Source organism: Elaeis guineensis, chromosome 12 (genome assembly GCF_000442705.2).
Source record: "Elaeis guineensis isolate ETL-2024a chromosome 12, EG11, whole genome shotgun sequence".
In the NCBI taxonomy this organism is placed as follows: Eukaryota; Viridiplantae; Streptophyta; class Magnoliopsida; order Arecales; family Arecaceae; genus Elaeis; species Elaeis guineensis.
The window spans coordinates 2,455,237-2,473,937 of NC_026004.2; the positions used below are offsets into that span (position 1 = coordinate 2,455,237).

The 18,701-nt window shown below is 33.7% G+C and overlaps 1 protein-coding gene across 3 annotated transcripts; it reads right to left on the minus strand.

The window, feature by feature from the left end:
* Positions 1-416: 416 nt before the first annotated feature.
* On the minus strand, positions 417-11,333 carry LOC105055774 (uncharacterized). Of its 3 annotated transcripts, none has more exons than XM_019854154.3 (14): positions 11,152-11,333; positions 10,965-11,067; positions 10,750-10,839; positions 10,424-10,501; positions 10,033-10,107; positions 9,299-9,351; positions 8,208-8,358; positions 7,606-7,716; positions 6,544-6,670; positions 6,295-6,395; positions 5,856-5,994; positions 5,305-5,357; positions 3,842-5,108; positions 417-893 (listed from the first exon to the last, which is right to left on the minus strand). In XM_019854154.3, exons 1-13 carry the CDS (start codon positions 11,307-11,309, stop codon positions 5,025-5,027), a joined length of 1,323 nt encoding a protein of 440 aa, XP_019709713.1. In that variant the 5' UTR covers positions 11,310-11,333; the 3' UTR covers positions 417-893; positions 3,842-5,024. The 3 variants fall into 3 exon arrangements, with proteins under 3 accessions (XP_019709713.1, XP_019709712.1, XP_073103027.1); XM_019854153.3 differs by having other exon boundaries at positions 8,205-8,358; XM_073246926.1 differs by lacking the exon at positions 5,305-5,357 and having other exon boundaries at positions 3,842-4,474; positions 8,205-8,358.
* Positions 11,334-18,701: the final 7,368 nt, after the last annotated feature.

Below are 18,701 nucleotides of genomic sequence, written 5' to 3' on the forward strand. Positions count from 1 at the left end.
GGAGGATCTTGCGGACGCCGGTGCCACGTAAGCTCTCCTTCTTTTGGTTCCTCCTTCCCTCTATCGCGGCAGAATTTTTGGGGAGGGACGGCTCTTGTACTGGAGGAAACTGAAACGGTCACACGTGAAATGCTGTGCCTGGGATTCAAATTTGCATGCCTGCACGTGCAATGATGGAGCTTCCGACATGGGTCATGCCCCACACAGAAAAAGGTCATTACCACCATGGTAACGCAGGTCCTGAGCGAGCATTTTACTAAAATGCCTGTGGCAACTTAAAGCAAATTATACAGGACATGATACATTACCCAAATTATCAAGAAAAGATATACCATGTTAAGCAGCCAAATGCTTGCATCCATAAAAAAAATATATATATATTTTTAAACTATAAGCAATGTCAAAGCAAATAGTGCTTTAATTAACTCATTTTCCACTTTATAAAATTATATTAAATTTGATGTACAGAATTTTTTTAAACAAGGTTCGTAATCTCGGTACTGAACCTCATACTCAATACTCGATACCATACTAATAATGTGGTATTAGTATGCTCAATATGGAGTCAATTTGGCATACTGAGATGTGGTGCATCCCCTTTACCAAATCTTGATTAGATAACCATACATGTTAGGATATATTTAGTACGGAGCATTATACACCGGTATGACAAACCATGCTTTTAAATGTTTGGTCTTAACATCTATTGCAGCACAGTGACCTTTCCAACTGACTGACTTATATATCTACATAGTAATGAGTAATCTAACACCAGGATGGCCACTTAACATAAATGACCTAGCATCTCTAAAGCCACTGACATAGACTGAAGAATGGACCAAACACCTCTGTTTCTCCCTTCCACAGTAGACGAGGCATTGAAGTCCTATCTCCTGCCAGTCAAAAAGGAAAAAACAAAAACAAAAACACATGTTAAGAAAAAGTTCCAAGAGACACCAAAAGCTGAGGAAATGCATCCAAAAATTTATACATTAAAGAGCAATGAAGATGCAGCATCACCCGTCTCAATATAACAGATAAGCATTAACACCCATGACAAAGTGAAATCCTTAGTTAACTAGCCTGTGGAATCCATAAGCCAAGCCAAATACCATTTCAAGGGCCAGAACTGAACATCAATGTCATACTGCTAGTTTAAAATATGATGTAGATGCCCATAGCAAAGGAAGTTAGTTATTTAGGCCACAGAATATCCCTAAGCAATGTTCTACTCTTAACAACCGTGTCATGGTATACAGCCAACATTCAGTTCGAGTGCATGACAGCTTATACCCTTTGATGAGTGTCACAAGTCATTTTTTGCCATCGATCAACTTAGGAATTACTACTTCAGGAGTAGCCCTTGGGTTCCATATCAAGAAGACAAGCATAGCTAAAAATCAAAGGAACCCTAAGAGCAATCATATGTGAAACACACCTTACCCATGGAAGTTCTTGGAATGTCCATTCTCAGGCATAAAGCAATACTCGGATGGTCATGAAATGTAAGAATGACTAAAGCATGCATTTTGTGTTTCAATGTAACATAGATCTTGTCTTTTCCATTTATACAAGAACCAACATACTCAGTCCAAACAGGTAGAAAGACAAAAGATACAAGATACTTCCCCAATCCATAACACAATAGCCAAGAAAATGTACGTTTCATAAATCAGCTGAATTATAAACAATTATCATCTGCATATTATTGTACCCACTATCACAGTATATGAATAATTGGGAATGTCCAAAATGTTGGATGCCTAACAAACAATGTCATAACTCGAACAAAGAAAAAGAAAACAAAAGAAATTTTAACCCTTGATATATTAGATGAGCATAAACTACATGAACAAGCAGCTCTGTAGGAAAGAATGTCTCACCAAAGACAATAGATCTAAAACTATCCAAATATGTAAATTGATTGTTCATAGCTTAAAGGGGAAAATTCTCCAAACTTTCAAAAATGATATGCAGACATAATCATGCAAGTTATAAACAAGGCTAGGATCTAGAGTTGTAATTAAGAAATTACAAAAAGGACATCCCCTGAGAGGACTGCTGTAAATGACAAACTCTATGAAAATTAGCAGGAATTCAACAAATACGTCCATTTTAGGGATGCAAATACTTGTCTAAAGACTGTGAGGCCCCACATCTTCTGACTACAGACTTGACTAACTATAAATAATGAAATCCTAAAAGTTGGGTAAAAGTTTAGTGTCAGGATTAGTCTAGGAATGTGGATGAGCTTAAAAAAAAATTTGAGTAGCAAGTAACATAGTGAGTTCCAAAATTGCTTCTGCACCTTCACATGTAAGGACAACTACAACATGAATTTTACCATCACTTCCATGACTTTTTGGTTTTTTTTCCCATTAAATACTTATGACTGAGTAAGCTTTACAAGCTTCTACCTTTACCATCCACATCAAATGCTCTCAAGTTTAAAGATCCCTTGGCTGCTATACTTATTAAAAACTTAATTTCAAGTGAGAAAGATAACGAAGAAAGATTACAAATTGCTTCAGCATCATTACATGTAAGGAAACCAGCATCATGGATTCTACAATCAATTCTAGAGAGATTGATGGATAAATTTTATTTCCTTATATCATATATCATGAAACCCTAGGTAATCAGCTGAATTTTTACAAACCTTTAGTTTTACCATCTGTATCAAAGCCCCTAAAATTACAAACCGTTTGTATCTAGTCCTTTTTCAAGAGTTTCTTTCCTACTCTATGCTCCACAGGCCAGTCATTCCTCATGTCTTATCTGTGGTTTCCAGGTCGCATCATTTCCATTGTTTTGAATGTTGTCACATGTGTACCGCAATAAAGTATAGATCATTAGACTTCATGTTTAATAATACCATAGACAAAGAGAGGCATTTGCCGTACATTAGCCAGTAGGGCAATTTGATCTTTGACACCAAGTATTATAATGTAGAAATAGGGCCCCCTGACATAGGAACATCACGAAAATATTGGGATTGGTTTTCAATTTTTCATTCATCAAACATAATATAGGTATTAGGTAATTCTCAATCTAATTATGCCCTGTGATTAACTGATAAAGAAAAGCATTTGTCCAGGTCTAGGGATTAATTTATAAAACCAATTTCTGTTCATAAGCAATCAGTATGCTTAGTGATAGCATTTAATATTAACTAATCAAGTGCAACGTGCTTGCACCAAATCAAATTGCCAATAACAAAATACATGTATTGTGAAGTAAATCTGATTTCAGGAAAATATTATCTAAAGGACTGTTTTGAAATATTTAAAAAATAAATTGTAAAATATATGGCATCAAATTGTATTCTAAGTTCATATAACATCTACGGTTTCTGAAATTTCTATCTACTATTTAACACACCCAATCATCAAAACAGTGGACTATCTATCTTACAATACCATTCTCAAAATTTCCATGCCCACAAACAAAGAAGATGGCAAAATCCCAATCAGACAGAAACAAAGAGAGCTCCAAAAATCCCTAATTTGATTAGACCCGCATGGGCCAATAAAACATTCACATCCATCAAAGATTCTTCCTCGAACCCTGCTTTCCACAAAGATGCGACAATAAGAGACATTAACTCCTGTCGAATAAATAAGAAACACCAACTCCCATGGAGACACAGAAAGAATTCTCCTTTTACAATCGTGCACCAAATCCAGAAGAGGAGTAAAGAATCCCAAACAAACACACGAACACCCATCAAAGGTTTGTTCCGAAAACCCTAATTTCCACAGGCACGAATCGAGAAACCATAAACCCTAGAAGAGGAAGGAACGAGAAGCGATAAAGATCAAGAAGAGGAGAAGGGAAGTACCGGGGAGGGAAAGAGGGAAATGGTTGTTGATCAGGCAAGGTCTTGGTCGTCGAAGTCGTCGTCGAAGGAGTTGAAGAAGTCGGCGTCGACCGGGGGGAGATGCTTGTCGAACTCGGGGAGGACGTCAATGGGGTCGGCGTCGTCCACCTCCATGCCCACCCCGCCGACGACGCCCGCCTCCTCCATCGTATCCTGCTCCTGCTGCTCTTGTTGCTGGCACAAGAACCCCCCCGCCGGAGTCTGCATCGCCTTCTCCTTCTTCCCCTCGAACGGCCTCTACTCTGGAATTCGCTGCCTACACCGACAAAGAGGGTGAGAGACCGGCTCCTCTGGAAGGAAAGCGTAACATGAGGTCGGCAACCAAGGGGCAGCCACATTGCCGACTTTCATACATGTATCCCTTTTCTTTTCTTTTGCGTTCATGTGTGTATGGTATGGTCTTTTTTTTTCCAAAAAAAAAAACCAACAACTATAGTCGTGTAAGAAGGTCGCATGGTTGCTGGTCTCTCTAGATTAGGGATGGATTTTGTCGGGGGAAGACTTTATGATGTTTCCCCATACAGATCTTTTCCAACACAAGGATGCAACAAGCCTGAGGTAACGCCTTGGACCGACTGAACCTCTTGACCCGGTCTGCAGATGTGAAAAAGGAAAAGCAAATCTGAGCTGCCAAAATGAAAAATTAGTAGAACCAAGCCTTTATCTCAATGGAAAGCTTCAGAGTAGAACTCAACAACTTGACTATCGGTGGATGATCAATGTTTACCAAAACTATAACAAAGTAAACCTGAAAGGAGATGCTCTTAACCATGAGATGTTATCGTCGTAATAAGAAAGATAATAATGGATGAATGCTACAATGATAGGTCACGATCGTCTGAGCCAAAAAGCTTTTAAAATTGTAGTGTTTTAGGTTTGTACTTCATAACAATAGTGCCGAGGAATATAATGATATATGATAATGTGAAAACTAGAAATCATAGCCCATCCACAGAGATTAGCCAAGCTGATCCCCAAATAGTGTTTAATTGTCATTTTCTCTGCTTTCAGATCCGAAATGATCACATGACAGACTGCCTCATGCTATTTAAGGCAGCAACAAAGAATAAGTGTAGCTTATATTACACCAGTTGAAGCGCCCCTGCTTATTTCCAAGTCTCAGGAGTGGTGGTATATGTGAAGCTTAGTGCCAAAATGGAGCCAATCGGGGGTCTGTGCGCCATGGCAAACCACTCCGAGCACCCAAAGCCCTACATCCAGCGGCTGCCTGCAACCGATGCCCATAGATTCGTGGGCCAAGTCATCCACAAAGAAATGAAATGAGAAACAAAATTTGGAATGACAGATGAAATCCCAAATCAAGCTGCCTTGAAGGGCAGAAGAAAAGCAAAACCAGAAATAAAGATGGCCATTAACTAGCGAAATTGAAGTCTATAGTGGTGGACGAAAGAAAGTTAGCGTACCACTTGAGAGGCAAAAGGCAACATCTTCTCAGGAGGCATGCCTGCACATAAAGCTAAACAGGAGATGTGGGTGGGGGGGGAGGGGAGGGACACAGTAAGCACACAAATGGCAATATGAATTACACAAAAAGCACATGGATAAACACCAAAAATATTCGTTCAGGCACAGCAAGAGAGATCAGATGACATGGCTCTGAGCTTTTGGCTTAGAATTATTGTTTCGAGCTCTTAATGCACATCAGAACATGAACTCCGGACTCATGAACAACAATAAATTTCCATCACAGCTTTCAAACCAATACACGATGTCAGGTGGACAAAGAAGACATGGTATGTTCTTTTTATTATCTATATTCAAAATTAAAATTAAATTAAAACCTCAATCATATGACTTATAGAAGATGACAGAGAAAAGGCAGTTCTTGATTTAGTTCAAAACCAGAACTTCAGAAGAATGAATGACTAATTAGGATGACAAACAGAGACTATTGAAGATATTTCCACAAAATCATGCAACACAAAAGAAAATGAAAACCATATGTTCAAAATACCATAGAGAACTGCTCCAATGAATGCATCTCCAGCACCAGTGGTGTCAATTAGCTCTGAAGGAGGTACCACCTCTGCTGTACACACAAGTAACCTCCCACTTATAGCACCTATTCCATCTGCACTAATTCTGAGGCTTGACTGAAATGATATAAAGAATCACAAAGTTATTGGATCGTACAACAAGCGTAGAAATACAATGCTAAATTTTGGAGGTTCCTGAACAAGTTATTTAACTGGATTGGTTGATATATAGAGTTATTCAGGTAATTAGTTTGACATATTGCATTAGGGCTGATGAGCTTGAGGCAGCAGATCATGGAACATCATGGTCCATTTATCTTGGATGAAGCTTGAGATTGCAGACTCCATATCCCAGCTCAATCAAAATAATTTGGAGAAAGAAAATATATAGGAGAGATTTATGTTGTCCGAATATACCTTGGAAGAAATACATGTCGGAATCGTACTGCTTCCACTAGCTTTCTGCCTCAGTGACTCAACTAAACTTTCTACATATGTTTCCTCCGTCTCAGGAGCCTCTATTGAAGACAGTTAAGATGGCAAAATGAGTAAGGCAGATAACAACAGCACAACCTGATCAAGCCTGGCACACTCATCCTCATTATTCAGACTTAAAATGCCTTAACCAACATCATTTTGCAGGGAAATACAAGATTTGAAACTCACCATTTATGCTTCTCTCAAGCAACATGCAGCCTTTATCTCCAAGGGTCACAATTACAAATTTGACATGAGGTAGTCTCAGAAGAATAGATACTAGTGCAGTAGGAATAGATGGTGCAGTTGTCCATGCCTGTCAGGTAAAATTATTAAACCAAAGAAAGAATTGTTTATCCTTCATAGTACTAGGTGACTACAGATGATCTGCAGCTTTAGACCCAAAGTACTGATCAAACTTTTTGAAGATAATTATATAAAATTTACATTATAAAAATTAACATGTATTGTAAGTGGATTGGCATTACGTTATGTATCTAATGAAGATCAATAGTAAGGGCTATTTTTCTACTGACACAGTTGCAGAAAATAAACTAGTGAAGGAATACACAAATGATATGTTTAACATGTCAAGGGCATGTAGGATGGAGCACTGATAAGAAGAGTCTAGTGAACTTCCAGGATTGAAAGGGCCAAGACAAGGGTCTGCATTAGATTGTTAAGTTGGCACCTCATACGGTGCTTCTCATGCTGAATTCAAGAATTGCAAAACCTAGTACAGGAAGCCAACACCTAGAAGATGCTGCTCACGGCATACCTGAACCCAACGAACCTAGATCCACCCATTAAGGTGCTTCTCAAGAACTCATCCAGGTCAAATTTAAAAAGAATGTACACATCAAAATGCTGCTAATGCTGCCCAATCAGGCCAGGTTCAACAAAGAAGCACCTTGCAGAGATGCTCAAGAGAAGGTCTAGCCATGCACAGAATAGGAGTAAACTTCCATGAGAGTAATGTGTATAAAGTTCGACTCAAAAGAGTGTTTAAGGGTCTACTGACATCATAAATAGAACCAGTCAAGCCATTTTAGCTAGCTGATAAAGCTGCCTTTGGGGGATTGATACATTCTGAACCATATCCTAGTATTGTGATTTAGCAAACAGACTATAACCATAACTGATAAGCCATATGCATTCAGAGATATTATTGTCCACCAGAAAATTTTGACTTCATAGACAAAAGAGAGAGGATATAAATCCATTCAGCTTCATCTAAAAAGATTTCCTTGCCTGGGGAAATTTTTCTGAGCATACAATGTAAGTTGCCAGGTTAAGAAGATCATCCAGTCCCTCCCTCTTTCTTTCTGCATCAATTAAAATAGGAATTTTCCTTCGGCTTGCCTGCACTGAGGGATTCCTTGAGCAACGATTAGATGAATTGGCAAAAGAAGGAGAAAGTTTAGCATAAAAAAACATAAAGCAAAAAACATTGTTTCCATAAATATTAATATGCTCTTCAAGACTTTCAGAACTATAAAAGTAAGATATATTATTTATAACATAATCATAGACAGCTTATGCACAATGTTCAGCCAACTGCAAACCAAGTAAATGTTATGGTGAAAATGTTGATACAGGTAGAGAAAAGTATCTAATAAATGTTTTTATATATTTAAGCTTTGGCGCTAGATTGGGCCAAGCAGAAGCGTAAGCAGAATCATAAGCATGTCTCTTCAGGATGTACACTCTAATGTTTTGCTATCTTTAACATCAATGTATTTTTTGATAGTTGGTGAGTATTTAGCCTCCTGCTTTGAGTTATTAGTAAGCCTATGCAGAATGAGAAGGCAACACAAGAGCTGTAGATGCAACCAGAATAAAATGATTACCACCTCTTCAGCAACAACCAAAGCAGTTTCATGCAATCTTCCATCAAAGTACACAAGACTTGCACCATCTAAAGCAGAAGACAAGCTAGACCGTGAAAGATCTTCTGGCACCATTTCAGGGTCTCCCGGGGTGTGAATACAGGTACGAGTTTTCCTGAGAACACAATCAGAAATTTAATCTACCATCACTGCTGCTTCAGAAATTCAATTGATTACACATGAATTTTTATCCCCAGAAAGATCAACTATAAAAACTCTATCACATAGTCTGAGTCAAGAAGACCCAAAGATCAATATGGTAGCATGTAAAGAGATGTTGAATAGCATGCTCTATCTATCATATTTCCTTTCACATGCTGTAACCATATAAATCATTTACAAACTGGCCACTCAAGCTGGGAAGGGAACAAATAACTAGGAGAAGAAAAAAGTAAAAGGAAGTATGGACACAACTGGCTGACATAGAATATATTTTTTTTAAAAAAATTGTTATATTAGCTTTCATACCTTTTTTAAGAAATAAAATGTCATAGGTGGACGCAAAATAGTGCAAAAATTTCTTAGGTCAAAGTAGCTTTAGAAAAGGCATGGCAACAGTAACTAATCATATGAAGAAAATGAATATGGGTGACCTTTTCATATTCCAAATCAAACTTTTCTCTGGGTTTGAAGATTTACGACCAAACGGTTTATACCTTGTAGTTCAATTCTATTAGATATGGAGTTAACTAAAAGTAATCAAAGACCCAATAAAGTTGCAAGGCATGCAACTGAGATGAGTCATGTGTGATGCAAATCCTGTAATTTATATTGCCTCATCCGTAAGCTTCAAGGCATTTCTTAAGTGACTTGCCTAGGTGTGAGGTTTTGCTAGATATGGATAAGCTTTTTTTAACCAAAGTTTAATGTCTAAGTATGTATGGTTACCAAAAATTTAAACTGCAAAACAATCTAATCAGATTACATTTGCTCCAATAATGAATTCTTGATAACCGCAACCAAGAAGATTGTATTTGTCAATATCATTAGGGCAACACATATTTTGAGATTGACGGTAGAACAGTAGAGAAGTTGAACAGTAGAAAAGTGCTTACGTTTGGTTGTCGACTATTATATAGGTAAATGGTGAATTTCCAGTTTCTGAAACCTGAAAAAGAAATGGCTCAAGTCATGAAAAAGCACCAAACACTTATTTTAGGGTAGTGCAACTAGTTGTACCCAATTTTGATGAATTCAAAAAAGAAAAAGAAAAATGCACGTTAAATGAATTGAATAATAAGACAAGAATTTAAAAAAAAAACTAAATAATGTGTTTGTTAGAGAGAGAGAGAGAGAGAGAGAGATAGTTCCTAATAACATGACTAGATTAGCATCTATGCACCATTTTGGCTAAGTGCGTTGTAGGAAACCTGAAAAGGGGGGGATCAAGAAGCATGATGACCAGTGAAGAAATATTTGGATGTGGTATCTCTTCTTTCGTAAGCTTACAATGACAATCATGAAAAAAACCTTTCACTGAAATAAGCAGTCCATACTCATACCAGTAACTCATTTACATTTAAAATTTCATCTCTCCTTCCATCAATGCCAGAACACAATGCAGTAATAGGTAGATGGTATAATTCATGGAAACAGTGAAAATTTATTTGATAACCAATTCAGTTGGCAGTATGTCATGCATAATATATCAGGGTTATGGAAACATGACAACACATGATACATCTAGTGCAATACATCTAAAGAGGAACATGAAGAATTGTTTGCCACGATACATTTAAATAAATGCTTCAATAGGCAGTGATGGAAAAGAAAGGCATACTGAACATACCACCATATAGGATGTATCAACTCCATCAGCTTCAAGTTCTGCAAGCGCATTTTCACCTTGTGCATCACTAGCCACCTAAGGCCAATAAGTAGAAGATGACATGAGTAAGGAGATCAGTCGATAACAAAAATGTCAGTTGTTCATAAACTGAATTGCGGTTAAAACTTTAATAAAAATTCAAAATATTGCTTTAGAAGAAGAACAGGATGCAGCAAACGAATATGACCTAAAGATTGAAGCTTGTAGCACATCGGCTCTGTTTTTTGTATAACGTACACAAGCATATTGCACATAAGCAAATCTGCTGTGAATTGAATTCTCCATTATTTTTTAAGGAAACGTCAGGTCTGGCGAAAGATGAAACTATAAAAGAAGGAAAATGGTGCAAAACCTTAGAGATTATCCTAGGTTTCAAACCCAGACGAGCTGCACTTGTTAAAGCATTTCCCGTATTTCCGCCTCCTCCTACCTGTAATTGTACATGATAGGTTAGAAACCCAAGTTACAGCTTTACTTTGAAACAATATAATGTTAGTTGTACTAGAGAGTAGTATCATTCCATTTCACCAAGACCAAAATCACTCGAAGTCTCAATCTTTTCTAAGCAAAAAGTTGGTGAACCCCCAAAGGAACAATCTTTCGCAAAAATATGGGTATCACCATCAGATAATCCAGTATAGCCCCATACCCTACCCTAAAGTGAAGGTTAAAACGCACCTTCAAGCTCGTGCTTCGGATCTTATCATCAGGCTTTGGGAAGGAAGCCACCGAGGCCAAATAATCCACCGACACCGCGCCGCAACCCAACTGCCGACACAAAATAGAACCGGAGAAACGGCGAGGAAAGATTAGATTCACAAGATCGCTCAACAAGAAAGCGCGCTGCATGGTAATGCTCAGGGTTTTCTTGATTAAGAGTAAGGGAAACCCACCACGATTCGGTTGGCCGGTAGAGGAGGGGCGGAGGATGAGGCGACGGCAGCCTGCTCCCTTTGGGAGGAGGAGGAGGAGGAGGACGACGACGACATCTCCGCCCTTTCCACGGACACAGAAGAAGAGAAATACGAATGAGAAAGGGGAGAGAGAGATTAAATAATGGTGATGGATTGGGAGCGATACCTCGGGATGCGTGGTCGAAGGAAAGGGAGGTTTGGGCGGCGAAGACAAGGGAAGAGGAGTAGGAGGGAGGGAGAATGGGGCCCGTTGGAGATGGCGGGGGTCAGCTTCATCATCATCACCTCATCCGCCTTCGGATGCCACTGACGCAGCTGCCTCATAAGAATGGCTAAAAGCGAACTGGACTTTCTCAAATCTCAGCCCAACACATAACTTGGTAAGTGGGCCCACGATGAAATATAAAACTATGAGAAAATTTTTGTGCATCACATACGGTACAATAAAATTATCATAAAATATACTGTCCAATTACATTAGAACACATAGGATAAAAATCAATTATATTAAAATATATAGGATAAATATTTAACGAGTCCTACACTCATGCAATGCACAAAATTTAGAATAAAAAATTTATAAATGATAACAAAAAAATAATATTTTTATTAAATTACATAAAAATAAAAATAAAATATAATTAAAGATGAAAAAATTAATAATAAATAATAAAATTAAATTCATATAAAAAAATAAAGAAAAAATAAAAGATGAAAAAAGAAGATCCATATACCCACGTTAGAAAATATCAATATGTACCTATATTTTGGAAAGCACTTCTTATTGTTTTAAGTCTCTAATAGCAAGGAAAAATAGATATTTTTAGGTTTAGTATGTACCGCTTAATTCTTAATGAGCAACTAAGCTTAATAAATGCCTTTCTAATTTGAAAGTTCAATAGAATGAAAAAAAAAAAGATATTTCTGATTCAAAGCTTCCCATCTTCCTTTTGACTCACTCAACAATATGCACCCCATCTCCAGCATGGGATTCAAGTGCCCACTTAGTATCGCTAGTAAAACTACTGCATAATTATAGACATCACTCTTCTTTGTTATGTTCATAGTATAGCCATACTCTGCAATTGCAACGGTGATTAACATTGTTAGTATCCAAACTTGTAGCTTTAAATAATTTTTGCATATTGTTAAAAGATATATCATTTGGATGTTTGTAACTATTCTAATTGATACAAATAAAAATTGCAATCAAAAAATTAAAGGGCAATTAAAAGATCTCTCAAATATTCATGATCAAGTGCTTTAACAATAAGAAGCAGTTATTTTAAAGACCTTCCAAGTACCTAAGTTCCAATGCTTCAGTACTATATTTTTTAAGAGGCGGAAAGGAATTCACAGAGAATATTTCAGCTTCGTTATCACATGAAGCAGAGAGTAAAATTAATGAATTTGACAATAAAAGTAGCTTTAATAATAGAAAGCAGTTATTTCAAAATACTAATAGCAAATCTTATTAGAGACAGAAATTTTATACATTAAGCAACACATGTTGACAATTCAGGTAGAAGCTACTGGAACTCAAAGGAACTATAATTTGCTAGCCTTTACTATGATACTTAAAGAAACTATATGGGAATCCAATAAAGAACATCAAAAATTCCTTGTAAAATAGAAAAATTGAAGTTAAAAAATAAATATGATGATGATCAGTAGATATGATTATCATTGTAACATCAAAATAGTATTATTCATCTCACAATACATCAATAATTTAGAGAAGCAAAAGCTCCATTTAATATTCTCCAAATGTAATATTATATTGTAGAACTAGATTTGATATGCAGTGAGAAAATACAATGCGGTTTATATTTGATAGCAATTTTTCTGATAAAATATTCTACAAACAATATTCAAATAAAGGAAGAGAGTAATTCAGCAAAGTTATAATTTTTTTTCTTATCACGCTAAAAAAGTTGTTCAGAAGAAGCACTTTTCTTCCAAGTTTATCTATCAGAATCATTACAATAACTGAGCCTAAAGTGGATAAATATAGTTGAGAGAAATATAGATACAAAAAACTGCAAGGATATTTGAGATGAAAGCCAGTACATTAAAAAATAAAATTGATTGTATCAATGGGATGATATTACTTCATTAAAAAATATTTTTAGATTTTTTATTTTTTTTTTGAAATCTCACATGTTATGCACGTGAGGCAGGAAAAGAGAGACTCAATAAAAAAATTACATCCTATACATCGCACGGGCCTATAAACTAGTATCAATCAATAATAATAGTTGCATATGATCTAAACCTATAGATTCTTTTAACAGAAGTATACAAACCAGCACATATCTAACAATTATAACATCAGTCTTCCAATTATCTCAAATAAAAAAAAAATAATACTTTGGACATATAAAAATATAAAGACTTATGAAAATTTTAAAAATCTTACATAGATTTTGATGCTTTTTCAATCATTATTAGATTGTTGATTTTGAGGAAGTATAGAAAATTGACTATAAAGTATGCATCTCGCATTTAGTGCAATTCAAGATTCTAAGTATAAAAAATTGAGAGGCATTCATATTGATTATGTCAACTGATACGCATTAAACATCATTCTTAAGTAAGGCCTAGGAAGAAATAATCTTAACAGAGGTAATGACACAGTTTGATATTTCAGTTATTTATAATAATTAAGCTTGTTTTTATGTTTTAAAGATAATATTATATACCTTATATATATGGACAAAATAACTGTGTAATCTTTTTATTTCATTATAAGTACCCTATGTGGGTGACTTCTGATCCAAAAATTACTTCTAATTATTACATATGTTAATGTTTATTACAAATACCACTAATATCCATAATTCAAAACTTTAAATTGGAGTGCAAAATTCATTCTTTTCTTTTGATGGAATTTAAAGTGGAAAACACCAATACGAAATGATATCATAATTTCATAAAATTAATATCCATAACTCAAAACTTCAAATTAACACATCTAAATATCCCATAAACTTTAAACAAAAGTAAAAGAAGGTAAGTTTCTTCAACAAAAAATATCATCATTTAATGTTTCTAAAAAAAAAAACCCAAAGACATCCTAATAATAAAATCCTTCATATGGTATCTTAATCCTTTTCTTGCTTAATAATTTTTTTCTGTTTGATGTAATTAGAGGATAATTCAGTAGCTAAATCTTATCCAGAGTCTTCATTAAATACTTCATCACTAAGCCTCTTGGTAGGAGTAAGTCCCTTAAAAGGGATCATACCACTCTCATTTTCATCCTGTTCAGAAAAATATGTCTGAAACAATTTTAGAATTTTACATACTATTTAATTATCTTGTCGTACATAGAAAAGATATCAGATATAATGATAATAAATTAATTTTATTTTTATTTCAATAAAATAGTACTATCAAACCTTATCAAGACTATTTTTATTTTCAAAACTATCATCAAAACTCTAAGATTATTTCTGTTCAACACAATCCTATTGTACCAAATAAAATAACTGAGTATAAAAATTAATATTAATATGATAATTAAACAGATAAGTATGTAGAAATTTTGAATATATAAATATAAAAAATAATATTATATCGAGAAAGAATAAGGAGTAGGACTAAAGAACTTAATAAGTTCTTCATCTGAGCAGACCTTCACAACAGAATATATGTTAAACTCTCCAGTTAAGTTTTTTGCTTGATTTAAACTTTAAACAGATATTATTTTCTAATTAAGATAAAAATTTTATCAGGATAAATACTGACATCTTTTTCATTCTGCCAGATATAATTTTTTAATATCAAAATTGAATACAGTGAATTACAAAATAGTTAATATTTTTTTTTAAATATCAAAACTGAAAGCAGTTAGTTATAAAATAGTTAATAAAATTTGGCTGAAGTATTTTAATTTATCCTGATATATTTTTCAGACAATTCCTACTAAGTTGGAAGCCTCAATGTCAAATAATTTATCCTAGTACGAATTTCATATACAAAAATTCCTACTAAGTTGGAAGCCTCAGGGTCAAATATCACAAAAGAAGTATTTTTAGATTCATCAGCTATCCAAATTTGGATCTTAAATCATATATATTACAACATATTCATACTAGGATATAGACACATATTTTCAGCATAAAATATTCTTTAAATATTTTAAATTTAAGCATACCTTGGCACAATATTCCTGACATGATCTGAATATTTTTCAGCAAAAGAATCTTCCACCATCAGGCTTTACTCTGATGTTGTGTAGCTTGCAGACAATATAGTTCCAATCAAGTTGATTCTTTATGCATTCTATAATTACAAGAGTCATAAATTTTTCAATCTGTATCAATAGTCAAATTACATTTTAGATTCAATACATAAATAAATTAAAGGAGAATGAAGTAAGCAAAAGTTTATATACATTTCAATAAAATTTTAACAATCAATTCTAACTTTTTTGGAATCTGGGATCTCATCTATAGTCATCCATTTAGTTTGATGCAAGAAGTCATTAAGTATGGAGTATGAGGTCTGATTTCATATCTGACTTAGTTAATGCTTGGTCTCCACCAAATATACTATAAAATTAGAAATATAGTGTATATAATATGAGTATGAAGCAAATAATAAATTAATATATTATTGAAATTCAAACTGACTAATTTCAAATATTGAAAGGATCTATTTTTGAAATCAACAAACTCAGAGCCATCACCATTTATGATTAACTATGATTCATAAACTATATTTATAACTTGAACGGTGTTTGCAAATTAAATATAAAAAAATATATAAAAATAAAAATATTTCAAATAAAAATCAAAATGGTATTATAATAATGTGCAGTTAAATAGACTAAATCTTTATATAACTTTATCCGAACATAGATAATGAGCATGACAATAGGACCGTCGGAATTTTTTTCAAAGAAGAAAACAACATCCACAGCTAATTTATCCCACAGGAACCATTTCACCTGAATTTTTCTATTTAGAAGCGATTATCATTCATAATTCAGAATATATATTTCTAGATGGAGAATAAATTCTCATTTTGAAACACTTATCCCAAACCTTTAATCTTTAGTTCTATTTTTTTCTTTAGTTTCCCTTCCTTTGTTTTATTTTCAATGTCTTCCACCCCAGTAAGCAAACCAATAGCATCTAAAATCATATGTAATTACATAAATTTTAAATATCACTATCATATTAGACAAACATGATCAGCATAACAATAATAAACATATAGAGCCCATTGTATATACCAATTAAACAAGGATATTCCTTTTCGCTGGCATTTGAAACAATATCTTTAAAAGATATAAATAAGTAGCAAGTAAGGAGAATCTTGGGATCTTCACATGGATGAACAATGGTCTTATATTGAAAGTTAATTTTATAATGATTCATCATGATTCTGAAATTTTCAGATAGGACTCAACTAAATAATGATCCAGCATATATACATTGCCTTCAGTCAGCAAGGGCTTAAATTTATAAACTAATATGTTCTTCACACTTGCATGAATCTTCTCACCCTAATGAAGTTATTAGAATAATTAATATAACAGAAGTTAAGTCATATATACACAATGATAGAAATGCATCAGGTCAAATAGAAAAGATCAGAGAAAGAGAGAGAGAGAGAGATCAGGGATGTTAACCAAGCCAACATTGCTGATAGTTCATTAAAAACACTGGTTTAACAATACATGAGTAAAAAATCATGAAATAATAGAAATAAAAGTTAATATATCATAAAGCATCAGCATTGAGGCTTTAGATACAGGATATCAAATATGCTTCAACTAAAAAAGTCATTGATACTTTTATTTTTTCTCTTTTTGTAAGGACCGTGGCTGTATCTAGAGCCTCAATTTATAACAATATTTTTTTTATTGATTAAATTAAAAATATTACTATCTTAGTAGTTACATACCAATTCATCCAAAAGTACTATTTCAAGACTGCATTCTTTCTTTTTTGGATTGGAACGGAATGAGACCTCCCATGATCTTATTATTCTAATCTTAATCTTCTGTGGCTTACCACAGCAGAAATATTCTTGATATGATGAATTTTTTAGACCATCATAGAAATTATAATTTTACCAAGGGAAGACTAACAGTTTGTAATAAAGTTCTTGTATGATTCACTGATGAATATAGAGAAAGGAGAGGCAACGTTCCCAAGTATTGCTTTATTTTAAGGGTTAGCTATTTCAAAGGTCAGATTTATGGTTTCAAAGCATAATTTCAATAATAAAGAAGAGAATGTCTTGTAAATACCCAATAAAGATTGGATTTCAATGAAAAGGTTTGAAGAAAAGAGGGAATTGAGGAGCCAGATTTCAAACGTTCAGATTTCAAGAGAGGATAATAATGAAAAGGGTTGAAGGAAAGAAAGAATTGAGGAGCTAGATTTTAAGGAAAGATAATACTGAAAAGGGTTGAAGGAAAGAATGAATTGAGGAGTCAAATTTCAAGCTATCAGATTTAAAGAAAGGATAAATGTTAGATGACAAATGGCGGATTCTTAGCCATCATACCTTGTAAATGCCCAATAAAGATCAAATTTCAATAAAAAGGGTTGAAGAAAAAAAGGAGCTAAGGAGTCAGATTTTAAACGATCAGATTTAAAAGGAGGATAAAGTCTCCTTTTTTTTTTTTGCAGCTGAGATTTTATTATTTTTTATTTTTTTGTATTGGGATTATATTTTCAGAAGGTCACAAATGGTAGATTCTCAACCATCATACCTCTGCTTTTATATAATATATTGATGCCGGCCAGCTTTTTCTTTCTCTAATTTTCAGTAACGAAAATGTTTGTTCCTCCGTAGAACAAAAAAAGAACAATATTATTACTTTCTAATATCTTGTATGACTTCTTATGAATATATATAATATTTTGAATCATATATATGACTTTTTATATATTTATGACATCCTGAACAATATATATATCTTCTTAATACTTTGTATAATTTTCTATGAATATATATGATATTCTGAATAATATATATAATTTTTTATAAATATACATGATATTTTAAACAGTATATATAGCTTCTTAATGCCTTATATAATTTTTTGAACAATATATATGATTTTTTTTGAATATATATAATATCTTGAATAATTTATATGACTTTCTAATATTTTATATAATTTTTATCAATATATATGACTTCTTGTGAATATACATGACATCCTAAACAATATATATAATTTTTTTATGCTTTATATGACTTCTTGTTGGTCATATAAGGTATCAGAAAGTCATATATATTATTCAAGATGTCATATATATTCACAAGAAGTCATATATTTTATTCAGGATGTCATATATATTCAAAAGAATTCATATAAAATATTAAAAAAACTATATATATATTGTTCAGGATGTCACATATATTATTTATGATGTCATAAAGATATAAAAAATCATATATATCATTTAGGAAGTCATATATATTCACAGAAAGTCATCTAAGGTATTATTCTTTTTTTTATTCTATAGAGAGAATGATATTTTTATCATTGAAAATTGAAGAAAAAAAGCTGAGCGATATTAAATATCTATCATATCTAAGTACGCTACGTGCTCCAATATTATTGGACAGTGCGCTTCTATTGCACTTGCACCGCATGCGGTGCATAATGAATTACTCATAAAATTATACATTAGGATAGTGACTGGGTGGGGGGCAGAAAGTTTGAACACCCATACAAGGCCCAAC

Bases quoted from the DNA above. Each gene is read 5' to 3' on its own strand.
- LOC105055774 (XM_019854153.3), bottom strand. From the start codon at position 11,309: ATGAGGCAGCTGCGTCAGTGGCATCCGAAGGCGGATGAGGTGATGATG. The intron at 10,108-10,423 runs GTTTTGCACCAT...TATTGGCCTTAG, and splicing joins AACCTAGGATAATCTCTAAG to GTGGCTAGTGATGCACAAGG. The intron at 5,109-5,304 runs GTACGCTAACTT...CATCGGTTGCAG, and splicing joins TGCCTTTTGCCTCTCAAGTG to GCAGCCGCTGGATGTAGGGC.